At 37.7% G+C, this 14,529-nt stretch overlaps 1 protein-coding gene across 4 annotated transcripts in view; it reads right to left on the reverse strand.

Annotated features, from left to right (window-relative positions):
- tax1bp1b (Tax1 (human T-cell leukemia virus type I) binding protein 1b) overlaps window positions 1-14,529 on the reverse strand; it is a 36,351-nt gene that overhangs the window by 21,513 nt on the left and 309 nt on the right. For all 4 annotated transcript variants that reach the window (XM_056234406.1, XM_056234404.1, XM_056234405.1 and 1 more), the window contains exon 2: window positions 5,614-5,810. In XM_056234406.1, coding sequence (XP_056090381.1) covers window positions 5,614-5,790 — 177 coding nt within the window. In that variant the 5' untranslated portion in view covers window positions 5,791-5,810. The remainder of the gene's footprint in view (window positions 1-5,613; window positions 5,811-14,529) is intronic.

Raw genomic sequence — 14,529 nt, forward strand, 5'->3', positions numbered from 1 at the left:
GAACAGTTATTCTCCTGAACACTAGGTGGCAATGATAGCCTTGCGACTACCTGCCGCTCCAGGCTAATGACTCATGGAACAGGTCTTGCAATTTTCTGGTGTTTGGCATGGCTGCCTTTTGTCTGTCAACACAGACATAGCCATGTTAAGATTTATGATCTTGTGCCCTTCATCGCCAGAGGTTATTCTGTTTCTCTGGGTGTAGACAAACGTGAGTCAGTCAGTCAGCTCTGTTTGGAGGAACATACCTTTCCTTCAGGGTATATGAAGACACTGCTATCCAATGGCACGTTAGTGACGTCACATCAATGTTGTAAATATATATTATATAAGCAATTTCACATAACAATGATAGTAAGTTCCATCCTAATTGAGAAAATAAATATAGATTGACATTGGGAAGTAAGAACAATTTTCTATAGAACCGTTGTTCTCAAGGACCAACTGCCATTACTGCATTAAATGAGGAAGTTTAGCATTTGATATATATTGTGGCCTTCAAGTGGAGTCGAAAATATATTGGCTTTCAGAGTTTTAAGCATAATAAACATGACAGAAGCTTAGTGGATTTCTCTTTCAAAGCCTTTCAAACTTCCCTAAGTGTAATCTTATGTCATCACATGTGTCATAATAATAACAACGATTACCCAACTCAAAAGTAGGAGCTTCCCTGGTACACTCTAAAGCCGCAGTTCACACAGCAGCAGAATATGGTTGTCTGTCCTGCATTTGAGTCCTTATTAATATGCCTACGTTCACACACAGTTGAGTTATTTACAGGAGTGACAACCGAATTCTATAGTTCACACCAAACTCACACTCATAAATTTTCACATCCAACGTGAGTGAAATGCCAGCGCTCAATTGTCAAATCATCATAGGCAAGTAGTGGCAATGCACTGACATTAGCTTTTGGATCTCAGGAGTTTTTCCAAGGATATGTCTCCGACCGTTAAAACATTACATTTAAGTGAAAATGAATGGCAGATTAATATCCAGCATGGTGTGTTTTGAAATCAGTGAAAATTGCAGGTTTGTGTAGTACAACTACTATTCAGGAAATATGCTCAAATGGAGTTAAGGTTTTTCACCTGTGAATGTCAGAGATTTGTGTTTTGTCAGTCATTAGAACGGTCGCATCTGAGACAGTAAGCGGATCGCATTACGTTTTCATCAACTTGCAAGTTACAAAGTTTATTGTAGCTACGTGGGCGTTTAATACATTTGGACAAAATATTGTGTTATAAAAGGCTGTATTGGCAAATACCAAACTAAGACACTCTTCTCTGCTCCTCAAATACATGAAATATTAGCCATTACAAACATTGTGTTTTTTGAGTGAAGAAAACGCTGTACTCATTCAAAGAACCAGTTCTTCATTTACCCTTATACTGCAAACAAGCAGAGATGGTCTCCAAAATGTGTGCAGGGCAGTGCGCAGGTTTTGCCGACAGTTTGAGGATCCACTGGAGTTACGAGGTTTAGTCACAAGAAACGTAAAATACAGATTCTGCGAGTGAAGTGATTGATTTTTCCCCCTGTTTTTAAGTCCTGCCCACAACCGCATTCTAGGAAAACCCTCGCTGTGTGAACGAAACCAGACTGGACAACTAGTGCTCCGCTTTCCTCCCAGATATAAAAGCTGCTGTAGGTTAATGAAGATTTGACGGTTGAACTCGTGGATGATTGGACTCTTGTTGTGTCAAAGACTTTTCAGTTTTATGGATGTAGCAATCTTTGATATTACTTTGGTCACTGTTACTGTTGCACATACAGACAGTATTCAACACTGCTGTAAGTTGCTGTGTGAATGGGACATTGAGAGTCACACCTGTAAGTTGTAACAACTGACAGTGTGAACGTAGCCTAAACCTCTCAAAACCAGATATTTGACTATCGCCATAAAGTCTCGTAGCTTCTTCCAGTTAAGAACCCCTTAGAGGAGAATATATGTATATATGGATGTGTGAAAATAATATTTTATATAGCTGTAATGCACCACATTAGAAGGTTCTCTGAATAATTTACAGCATTAAAGGTCCCGTTCTTCGCGATTCCATTTTTCAAACTCTAATTAGTGTGTAATGTTGCTGTTAGAGCATAAATAATACCTGTAAAATTATAAAGCTCAAAGTTCAATGCCTAGCGAGATATTTGATTTAACAGAAGTCCCCTTTCAAAGCATACAGCGAACGGCCGGTTTGGACTACATCCCTCTACTTCCTTTTTTAATGACGTAACTAGAACAGTTTTTTGACTAATCTCCGCCCACAGGAATACACAAAAAAAGGGGGCGTGGTCTTGTTGCGCTCCCACGGAGAAGAAGCACTTCAGCTGCGCATGCATCTCCAATTTATGGTAACAGGCGTGACCTTTCCGGGCAACTCGCGATAAGCTGCTGTCGAATCATAACACAGGAACCGCTGGCACAATCAGAACTCGTTACGTATTTCTGAAGGAGGGACTTTATACAACAAGGAAGTCATCGGGCCGTTTTTTGGACAGTGAAAACTGCGGTATACAGATAAGTAAATTGTGTGAAAAATACTGTGGTTTTTACACGCGAAACATGAACACATGTTATATTGCACACTGTAAACACAATCAAAGCTTAAAAAAAAACATGAAGAACGGGACCTTTAAGTGAAAGAAAATGTTCCTTCCACTTGTAAACAAAACAGACATTATAATTAAATATGCCAAAATGATTCAGAATTGAATCCAATCAAATGAAAATTGGACTCAAATCTACCGCTTGTGAATCAGAATTGAATCAGATATTCATTCATTCATACATTTCATTCATTTGAAATCATATCACTTAGTGCTCAAGGACATATTGTTTTTTATTCCTTGAGCAAAACTTTAAATATCTTTGAATAATTTAAATGCCATGAACCTGACAAACTCAAAGTCAATCAGAACAAAACTGGTGATTTCAGACAACTCTTCTGTGTGATACGCATCAGTTCAGATGGTCTGTGGACTTTGGAGATTTTAACCCACCTTCCAAAGATTTAAAAGGGGTACCTGTTTCTCATGGGGGGTGGGATTGTATCTTTTAATCAAGAACACTGGCCACAATGTGATAGAACTGCTGAGAAGCAGCAGCCTTCCTGACAGCTGGCCATAAAACAGCTTCATCAGACTCGCTATATCACACGCAAAGTAAAAAGTTCTAAAACACCACTTTGATCTGGCCGGATCCGAATCCAGATACTAAACCCTGACAGTGACCACACTCAACTCCCCCTCCACTAACCTACAGCAGTCAGATGTTCTCTTTTATTTCCTCTCATCGTACAGTTCACATCCATAATGCTGTTATACAGTTTGTTTTATGTTCACTCATCCAGCAGTAGCTGGGGAACTCCAGAAAGCAGAGACGGAGCCAAAACACCCCACTTATTCTGCCAACCCACATATTTCATTCCCATGCACACCGTCATGACCACATTCGCGTTCAACTACACTCCGGCATGACTCACTGTTTTGTGCCAACATAGTGGAATTTTGAAACTACCAGTTGGTTGTAATATTTTATAGTTTTCTTTTTTCTTTTTCACTGCCGAGCAAACTGCCAAGATCTTTCACAAATACTCAAACCGCATTCTGTTTGGGTAGTAAATGTTCATGCTCACTTGTTGAAAACCTTGTTAGAAGGGGAAACAGTTGTGACTGAGATTTTCCTGGATATGATTCACAGTTTTTCCCGAATAACATGAACAAGACATGCATACCCCATCGGTTCAACATTTTCTTCAGGTTTAAAAAGAGACTGATTTCCTAATGAGCTCTCCATAAAAACATTTGGTAACACTTTAGTGTAGGGTCCAATTCTCACTATTAACTAGATGCTTATTAGCATGCATATTTCTAGGATATTGGCTGATATTAGTACTTATAAAGTAAGTATTAATGCCTTATTCTGCATGATTCTACATCCCCTAATCCTACCCAATTCCTAAACTTAACAACTACCTTACTAACAATTAATAAGCAGTAATTAGGAGTTTATTGAGGCAAAAGTCATAGTTAATAGTGAGAATTGGATCCTAAACTAAAGTGTGACCAAACATTTTCCTCAAAAACCATAGCAGACGAACAAATTAATGGCTTGCAGGGAAAAGAGAACGTAAAGAGACCTGGCTATATAGCCTGCTTTAGAACCGGAATCTAGTATGCATCAAGCACAGACATTTAGTTTACTTTACATATAACATCAGTTATATGATCTAAAACGATACCTACTAAAAAGCAGTCTTTCTGGGTCAGACTAAAGTGAAATATGGTTCTGAAAATCATTTACTGCAGGAAACATTTAAGTGACCAGCAGTAAATCCAATATTATGTTAAGCACCAGTAATGGCGGCTCCCCAAATATTAGACTGCCAAATATGACGGCAGGGCCTTGTAATTTTCACACTAGCCCCTTTTCCACCGAAGCATTTTGAGAGCCGGTTCGGAGCCGGTGCCTGCGCGCGAACTAGTTCTTTGTGTTTCGACAGCCAAAGAACCGGTTCTCGGCCAGGAAAACTGGTTCCCAAGCGGCACCAACTCTTTGCTGGACTAGAACCGTTCTTTTACCACGTCATGCTTACGTCGGGGGCTGGGCGCGGGTTTAGATGTGTTCTAAACATCTTTTCTGACCATAATATAGGATCGCAAAGCCAGGAGAAACATTTGCAGAAACACGATGTAGTCCGCCATTGTAATTGTTATGCTTGAAGTTGGCGCAAGCGTTTCTAGTTTTTTTTTTTTTTTTTTTTTTTTATTGAAAACATTATGTAAGCAAAGAAAAAAACAGTCACAATATAGAACAAATAAATGGAAAGAAAAAAAAGACAAGACATGGGTACATAACATATCATAAAAGATTACATATCAAAGGAAAAGATTAAAAGACTTACATATTTCAATTGTTTTTAAAGCCTTCTTGGTACACGAGTTAGAGATAATCCCAAAGTAATGTTGTACTTGCAAGCGTTTCTAGCTAAGACGTATGGCTTGGCGACGTACACAGTGACGTAACGACGTCGTTCGCTGGGCGCTCTAGTCAGTGGAAAAACAAACAGGTTCTGAGAAGGTTCGCAAGTTGAACCAACTCCGAACCAACTTTGAACCAGCACTAGTTCCGAACCAGTTCTTTTTTGGTGCATTTTCTATGCACAGCCAATTTCGCATTTAGCCTCAGTGGCACTGGCCACCACAACTTTCGCAACTTTTTCGCATGGAAATTGTGTGAAAATTAAGCACAGAATTAAAGAGAATAAAAGAGTGTGTGTGTGTGTGAGAGAGAGAGAGAGAGAGAGAGAGAGAGAGAGAGAGAGAGAGAGAGAGAGAGAGAGAGAGAGAGAGAGAGAGAGAGAGAGAGAGAGAGAGAGAGAGAGAGAGAGAGAGAGAGAGAGAGAGAAATAGTCCATTTACATTTTTTGGAGAATCTTAATTGTAAGTGGCAGTGCCTTGTTTAAAGGTGGAATGGTGATGAGATGAAACGGAAGACGACAATCTCTTATCTATACTTCTTTTGGTAGATACTTCATATTCAAGAATTGTACAGAACATGGCAGAAAAGCAAGGAAAAAACAGAGGCAAAAAGAAAGAGAGTGTCACCTTGAATATGCCGACCCAATCCTTGGGATTTGGTTTAATGAACTGCGTGAGGGTGTAATGGCATTCTAATGCTGCATGAGGAAGGTAACTTTTCCCCACATTCTGGAAGATGACATGGGCAAAATTGGACGTTTCCATGGTGCTGCTTGCTACTGTCCCCTCCAGGAATAAAGCCATCTGTCTATCAGCAGCTGTGTCTGTGGGAAGACAGGACAGAAGAGAAGTGAAACAGAGAAGAAACACCTAAAAATATTCTGTGCCAGATTCTACAGTAATCTAGGGCGAATGTCTTTAAGAAACATTATGAATCAGGCAATGCCAGTAGCATAACTGACACCTTGGTTTCCCTATTTTTCTAATTTAATTAGGCCTACATGTTGTTAAATCTTCTGATAATTGCTGTACAATTAAAATTTTCAAAATCACACACAAGTAAAAAACGGTCATCCAGATATATTATTGTAAAATGCTCCTGATGCAGGCACACTGGGTCTGTATTGACTGTACATACGCCCACTTGTTACCCAAAAAATAAAGAAGCTGATACAAAATATTGATTTGAGTTGAACTTGAACACCCTTTAATGTGGGGGTGTGCAATATAACGATTATAGATCATGAACGATTAAAATGTCTCCATGATCTGCTTTTGAAGATCATGATCGTAGTAACGTTTCACATCGTTTCATAGTATCAGTTGCAGTTCTAGCACCCCCGTCCCAACATACTGTACACTGCGACATGAACTTATGCAACAAGTTTTTTATTTGCATGCGTTTTAATTCCTTGCCAGTTAAACTTTTAATTTGCACGCTGTTCTTACTTTTAAATCTTTTCTGAACAAGTACACCGGAAGCAGAGTCACACACCGTCACAGATAGTACTGAACTAAGTTCTCTTTCGCATCTTATTGTGCTTAAGGGGGTCCTATTATGCCCTTTTACTTGATTTTTTTTTGCGCTGAACTAGAATATGTTTTCATGCTTGATTATTTTTCACATATTTTACATTATTACAGCACCTCTCTCTCCAGTCTGGCTCGAACACGGTGATTTCGATTAAGCCCCTCCTTCCGAAATACGAAATGTGCTGTGATTGGTTAGCTGGCCCAGTGTGTTGTGATTGGCAGCGCTTAGCGTGTGTTCAGGAAATGTCCCGCCCCTCCATACCTGCCAGTTCTTCTCTAGTGTAAATATTGAGGATGGCGTCAATTTTTTTGAACCAATTCAAGCCCGATTCAGACCCTGACAATGTTAACGAACAAGAGGATCGTGCAGAACGAATTTCATGCACAGACCTTGCAAGTACAGATTTCACAGGACGTACGTTTCAGAGTGGTGTGTTTTTTTGTAATTATCTTATTCATTAAATATGTTATCCACAATTTAATCGTGATATTTGTCAGAAAACTAAGTTAAAACAAACAGTAATCGATCACAAAACCATGGTTAATTTTCCTAAGGAGCGGTGAACCAACAAAAGCGAGAGCTTACAAAAGCAACAGAAAACAAGCTGTTCTCTAAAATAAATTAACTCGAAGTTTGTCAGCCTTAGGAAGGTCAAACAAATGAGTTTTGGAAAAAACAGCATCTCTTTGACATAGCGACAACACTGTCTTCTCATGCAGCTCAACCAGGCCTTGTCCCTTTTTTGCGTTTTCCGTGGGCGTGGATTATTTAAATGAGCAACATTATGACTTCATAAGATCCGGAAAAATCCCGTTGTAGTCCAAACAAGCCGTTCGTTGAAGTTCTTGAAAAGGGGATTCTGTTAAATAAAATATCTCCCTTTGGAATGGACTTTGAGCTTTGTAACCTTGCAGATAGTTTTTAATGCTCAAACAGCAACATTACACATAGGGATGGGACGATTACCGGTTTCACGATAAACCACGATAAAATGTCCTGGCGGTTAGTATTATCGTTTAAAATTTAATTATCATAAAAACCGTGTTTGATTATCGTGATTTTGAAAACTCGCGGTAAATCCTGTCCAGCCAGAATCAGTCTGACGCAGGCGCGAGCACTCAGCAGGCGCGCAGATGCAATGTTGTTTTTTTGCGCGAGAAGACATGGCGGAAGGCAGTGACAGCGCACGGGAGATTTTTCAGCCATCCAAGAGGACAAAATCGGAGGTATGGTCGTATTTTGGCTATTACAAGAGTCCCGAGGGCAATTTAATCGAGGATGGGCATCCTGTCTGCAAATCTTGCAAGAGGAAAGTCGCTGCAAAAGGGGGAAACACGTCAAATCTGCTAAGTCATCTAACGTTACGTGACAACCACCCACTGAGTTAATTTTTACCTTAATACCACAACTAACTTGGGCAAATAATTAGACAAATTTATTGGAGATGAATTATTTCATTATCTCACTTGTAATTATTGCAAAGCTTCCACGAAGAGAAAAGTTTTACAGCAAGTGGATTTGAGCCAAGACGAACGAACATATTCAAACTATTAAGGGTGACATTTAAGGGATAATGTATTGTATTCATTCATAGTAAACTTATTACAGTTTTTTTTTTTTTTTTTTACCACAGAAATAATTTAAGGGACATGAAATATTGAACTGTGATTAACTTAATGTTTTTAAATCTTGCCGGTTTATAAATCCATTATACAAGTTACAGTGTCCAAATCAATCGTAAAGTAAATGTGATCACTACAACAATATTGTAGTAGTATTAATACTAAATTACTCTGATTTAATTTTCAAAACAGTCAAAACTGAGACGCAAGACATACACATTTGAATGAAACCAGAGATCGCGTCCACGGTGATCCGAGACATGGATGTGCGCTGTGTAGTGCGTTGCTATTTACAACAGTCATTATAAGTATTCCAGTAGTTTAGTCACCCTGACCCAACCAACATATGTTGTTCATTTAAAGTGTGTGTGCGTGCGTGCGCGTGTGTGTGAGTGAGAGAGAGAGAGAGAGAGAGAGAGAGAAAGTGATTTATTATTTATTAATAATAATAATATTCAGTCATAATAACTTACACACATCCATAAGTGTTATTATCAATATTAATGATAGGGTTTAATGACGGGTTCATTAAAATCTGCACTAGGAAAACTTATACCTCACTCTCAGGGCTCCATGTTAATGTTAATATAAGGTTTATGCTTAAAAAAGTGCATAGCTGCTAGCCTGCTAATTGTATTTTTTTGTTTGTTGATTTTCAAATGTTTTCAGGGTGAGCATCAGTTCTTTTTGAACATTTCCATCTCATTTTAACAAAACCGTGATAATATTGATAATCGTGATAACTTTGGTCACTATAATCGTGATATGAAATTTTCATACCGTCCCATCCCTAATTACACACTAACTAAAGTTGAAAAAGTGGAAAAGCATAATAGGACCCCTGTAAATTGTTGTGGTGCATCAAATACGCTAACCTTGAGATCAATTGCAACAGTGCGCTTTAAAGACAGAGAGCGAAACTCTCAAGCACTCAGAGTGTTCAAGACGAGTGAAGACGAATGAAAATATCTGTGCTAAACTTATACATAGCCTCTAACTCAAACTCAAGCAAAATCTAACAATTATTGAGTCGCCTAGCTAGCATAAAAATTTTGTCTCACATGCGAGTCATTTACTTGCATTGAAGAGGGTTGATTATCAATACTCAAACAGTTTCATCACATTCTAAAAATGTGTCTATGGAGGGTGGCTCAAAGAGAAAAGTTTTGATTGGATATCTACAATTGCAAGAGATTATTCCAAATCAAGAACTAGGCAAAACATTGGATAGACACCAAATACACAAATAACAGTTCACACCTTTGCATCTGAGATCAAACAAGTAATTTCTATGTAATTGATGCTTACGGTGTCTTAAATAAATTGAGTAGGCTTAATAATAGGCTCCCATAGCACAATCATCTAATATATTTAAAAACTATAAAACTCAGCAAGGCCTGCCCGGACTTGAATGAAGTATGCGAATCGGAACATCACGATGTAAGCTGACATTAGTATTGCTTGATTTTTTATTGTTTTAATAAATATATTGTGTTGTCATGCAACCAGGAAACATGGTTGTGAAATCTTTTAAAAGGTTTTTTTAAGGGATTTTTTTTTAAAGTGGCCCTTTTATGCTTTTTCAAATATTACCTTTCATGCAGTGTGTAAGGTTGTGAACATAAAGGTTTGCAAAGTTTTAAAGATCAAAGTGCACGAAAAATAAAGTTATTGGGCCTCATTATCAATCCAAGGTAGAAACGAGCGCAGAAATCATATGAAGTCAGGGTTAACGTGTGATTCATTAAACATTTGTACGCTGCATGCCAATCCCATCGTACGAATGATCGCACGTTGATAAATGTGGCGGCTCAAAACAATCTACATTTAAATATCATTCCCCTAAAAATTCACCGTTTAGAAGCCTTGCCCCTAGAGTTTAAGAGATGGAGAAACATAACCCATCCAAGAAGAAGTAATAATCACATGAAAGAGAAATTTATCTTACACCAAATACACCTGTTAACCTCGTAATTATAAACAATTAAATTAATTTATATGAACATTAAAAAAGGGTAAAAAAAAAAACATTATATTATATTATATTATAAACATATAGCCTAGGCTATTTTAGTTCCCCTCACTCCACAACAAATCCTTTTATCGGTATGCTATTCAGAACAGAACAAGAATAAAAAAATAAGTAGCAATTCAGTTATAAAATAAAACACAAATAAGGCTATAGTTGCATTCATTATAAACAATATCTAAACATCAAGCCAAAATTAATTTATTTACAGCAAAACTAAAACGGCATTGGGCTCGCGTAGGCTAACTCTCTCATTCGGCACAAATCCAAATGTTTCCATATTCGCGATCAAACATTTGGTTCCTAAACTTTTATTCATTATGTAGCCTAAATAAGGCTTTGTTCTTCACTCGTGTTCCAAATCCACGTAAAACATAGGCTAATCTAAGAAAATTAGTTCATTTTAGTTTAATGATGATTTTTTTTTCTGCCATCCTGTGGCTGCGCTACAGTAGGCTATATGAACACGTTCTCACTCATTCAATTGCTATTAAACCATTCCAGCGCAATAAGACGCAAAAAAACTGTACTGGCGCGCTGTTTGTGAAGCAGCTCACCACACTGTGAACAAAGATTTCTATTTCAGATAAATGCTGTTCTTTTGAACTTTCTATTCATTCATCAAAGAATCCTGGGGAAACTGTTTTCAAGATTGATAATAATAATAATAAATGTTTCTTGAGCAGCAAATTATCATATTTGAATGATTTCTGGAGGATCACGTGACACTGAAACACTAATGATGCTGAAAATTCAGCTTAGATCACAGGAAAAAATAACATGTTATAATATATTCAAATAGAAAACAGTTATTTTAAATTGTAATATATTTCACAAAATTACGGTTTAGTTTTTTGTTTGTTTTTTTAAATCTAAGTTACCAATCCCAAACTTTTGAACGGCAGTATATATATGTGTGTGTGAGTGTGTGTGTGTGGGTGTTATATTTTTATCCATATGAAGTATTGAGTTATGGTGTGAGGACAGGTGGTTCATCAGTGAGCGATGTCAGACTGGAAATGTTACTATTTTAAGTTATGGGATAATTTGTCCTGTCTCTCAAGAAATTGTTATGTAAGCAATAAGGTACGAGAGGCTGTGCTGTATCGTGAATAAGTAACGGCTGAAGGTGCCTGACTGCAACCCCTTCAGCCATTACTTATTCACGATACAGCACTTGCCTCGAGTACCTTATTGCTTTTATAAAACGGTTACCACACAATAAAAATATTAAAGTAAAAAAAAAAATGTATTAGTGCAACTTTCATGAAGTAAAGGCCTTCCTTCCGCTAGAAAAAAAATAGTCCCTGACCGTGAACAGCAACAACGTTCCAATGTGAAATATGCATGAAAGCTCAAATAAAAACAACATAGGAACTGCAGTGTTGCGCAGTGATAAATAGAACCGTTGGGTGAAGCGGTCATAGCCGTGTTTTATCATGAATAAAGCACAGCTATTGACCAATCAGAATCAAGGATTGGAACTAACCGTTTTATAAACTGTATTGAGTCACTCACTACTATAGATCAATAAGTGCAAACTTTCTCCAAAGTAGTAGGCCTACACAGTGTTTGGACTTTGGAACTTAGAAAATGTTTACAGGAATGCGGATTGAACCCTTAAGGACACAAGTCAATTTGATCTTAAATCAAGGGGCACTCAGCTACTCCATATTTCTCAGCTCCCTCAAAGTTCAAGATATTTTTAATAAAGACTCTTTAAAGGGTTAGTTCACCCAAAAATATTCACCCTCAAGCCATCCTCAACGTATATGACTTTCTTCTTTCAACCGAACACAATCGGAGATTTATTCAATAATATCCTGGCTCTTCCAAGCTTTATAATAGGAGTGAATGGTACCCTAAATTCTGAAGCCCAAAAAAGCACATCCATCCATCATAAAAGTAATCCATATGGCTCCAGGGGGTTAATAAAGGCCTACTGAAGTAAAGCAATGCATTTTTGTAAGACAAAATATCCATATATAACTTTATAAACTGTGACTGGCTTCCGCTAACAGCCGTACACGAGTCTAGTTCCGGCAGAAGAGTGACCTCGCTCTGACCTGACGCATGATGTATTGACGAACGCGGAAGAGCAGAGGATAGAGCAATACAAAACACTGGCCATAAATTAGAAGTCTAAAACGAGAGAAATGTCAGAGGGTTTTGAAATAAGAGAAGAGGAGCTTAAGTTTATTGCCCAGCCCTATTTGTTTAAACCATGAGAGGCGTCTACTCTCACCTAAGCTTACACTACGCCTACATCCTATGTCATGCTTCGGGTCAGAGGTCACTCTTCAGCCAGAACTCGACTTGCATACGGCCATTACTGGAAGCCAGTGATTATAGTTTATAAAGTTATAAACATGGATTATCTTTCAAAAATGCATCACTTCGCTTCAGAAGGCCTTTATTAACCCCCTGGAGCCTTGGTAAAGCCAGGATATTTTTAAATATAACTCTGATTGTGTTTGGCTGAAAGAAGAAAGTCATATACAGTGTACACCTAGGATGGCTTGAGAGTGAGTAAATTATGGGATCATTTTAATTTTTGGGCGAACTAACCCTAAAGCATATTAACATAATAATTTATTAATGCAAACTGCATTTATTGTAACTAAAGCCCCTTTCACACAGAGATTCCGGAAAATACACGGATAAAGTGACCCGGGATTTGACCCGGGTTCGTTTGATTTTGCTTCATTCACACTGCCAGTGATTTGCCGGAATCAGAGAGCGCGTTCACACACAACCCGTGTATGTTCCGGAAAGACGCGTGACATTTTTTCGTTCTTTCTTGTATCGATGACGAACACAAACTTTCTTCTAGAGTAACTGAGCCGCACCATAACTACATCATTGCAAAGGCTTGTGAATCCTTACTAAGACACACCCCTTATACGGCATTGGTTCTGGCTTTTGTTCACACAGCTCGCGTTCCGGGTCTGAACACGGCAATGTTACTAGGTCCCCAACCCGGCATCGATCCCGGCATCAATCCCGGGTCGTGTTTGGGTTCACACAGAAGGCACTCTGGCAATTTGCCGGGCTCAAAGCGCTGTGTGAAAGAGGCTTAAGGTAACTGGGTAAAATTATTATACAATTATTATTACCACATCTATCAAACACTAGGAAATGTACCTTTTTTAAGGTTTGACTGAAATGCTCGCTATGTCTCACGCTCATATGGAGATGATGACTCAGTGAGGAATGAACAAAGTCTGCTGATTGTCAAGGTTTTTTTTTTTCCTGCATGGTTGTGAACAGTCAACACTAACCACACTGATAAGATAGAGTCATTTGTTTTGTAATCATGGTGATTCCTAAATAATATTTCAGTGGCAGAGAACGTGTGTATAGTGGTTTACCTGACTAGTTTGTAGGCATTAGGTGAAAAATGATTGTAAACGTGATGTACATAAAAACCTTATTTTCATATACTTTACTAAACTGTCACATATTTTTTTTCTTATTTAAGAAAGAAACAACGTCATCTTATGTATGATAAGAGAGCTGTAATTGGAGCATCAGAGCAAGGATTTGCTGACACTACAGAGACTCGGTCAAGCTTTCAAATACAGCTGAGCTCTACAAAAAAAAAAAAATCGGTTATTTTTTCACACGACATATTTCAGCATGCGAACGAGTGAAAACTTCCGACAATAGCACATAAAAATAATAACTCCTTTCTCAAATAAAAAATATTATTACCTTTATCCGAGTAGTGACGTCACCCGTGACGTGTTCACTAACTTGAACTGTAAAACCCTTCACGTTTTCATGTTTACACAATAATTTAATGTTAGCCCTGTGACAACAAAACTAACTTACATTTATTGCGGCAATTTAGTTATAACTTCCGTGAAACTAATTTGCCTGGCAATCCAAAGGTCGTCACAACAGATTATTGCCACAACACAAACAAAAGTATGACATTAGATAATATAGCAACCAATTAATTAGATATATGTTTAAATGACTGTCAAAAAACGATGTACCTCAAAACTACCATTTTTCACTTTTTGGACATTAATGTGTTTCTTTAGGCCGAAATGACTAGCATGGACACTTGCAACTTAATTTTAGTGTTTATCATGTTGTAACGAGAAAAAAATGTTAGTTTAATAAACGATATTCCACACAGAGTATATATTCTATGTATATTTACACCAAATATAGTCTATACATCAAGTTTCTATATTAACAGTTAGCTAAGCTAGTGTTAGCGATGTAGCTTGTTAGCAGGATTTAGCCGTCTGGCTAAACAATAACAAACCACAATGTCAAGACAATTGCAGCTCATTAGCTTTTGCCATTTAATAAATGTTCAATCATCCAAAACCAACATCCTATTT

This window comes from Rhinichthys klamathensis, unplaced genomic scaffold, assembly GCF_029890125.1.
Source record: "Rhinichthys klamathensis goyatoka isolate OS25496 unplaced genomic scaffold, OSU_Roscu_1.1 h1tg000395l_1, whole genome shotgun sequence".
Classification (NCBI taxonomy): Eukaryota; Metazoa; Chordata; class Actinopteri; order Cypriniformes; family Leuciscidae; genus Rhinichthys; species Rhinichthys klamathensis.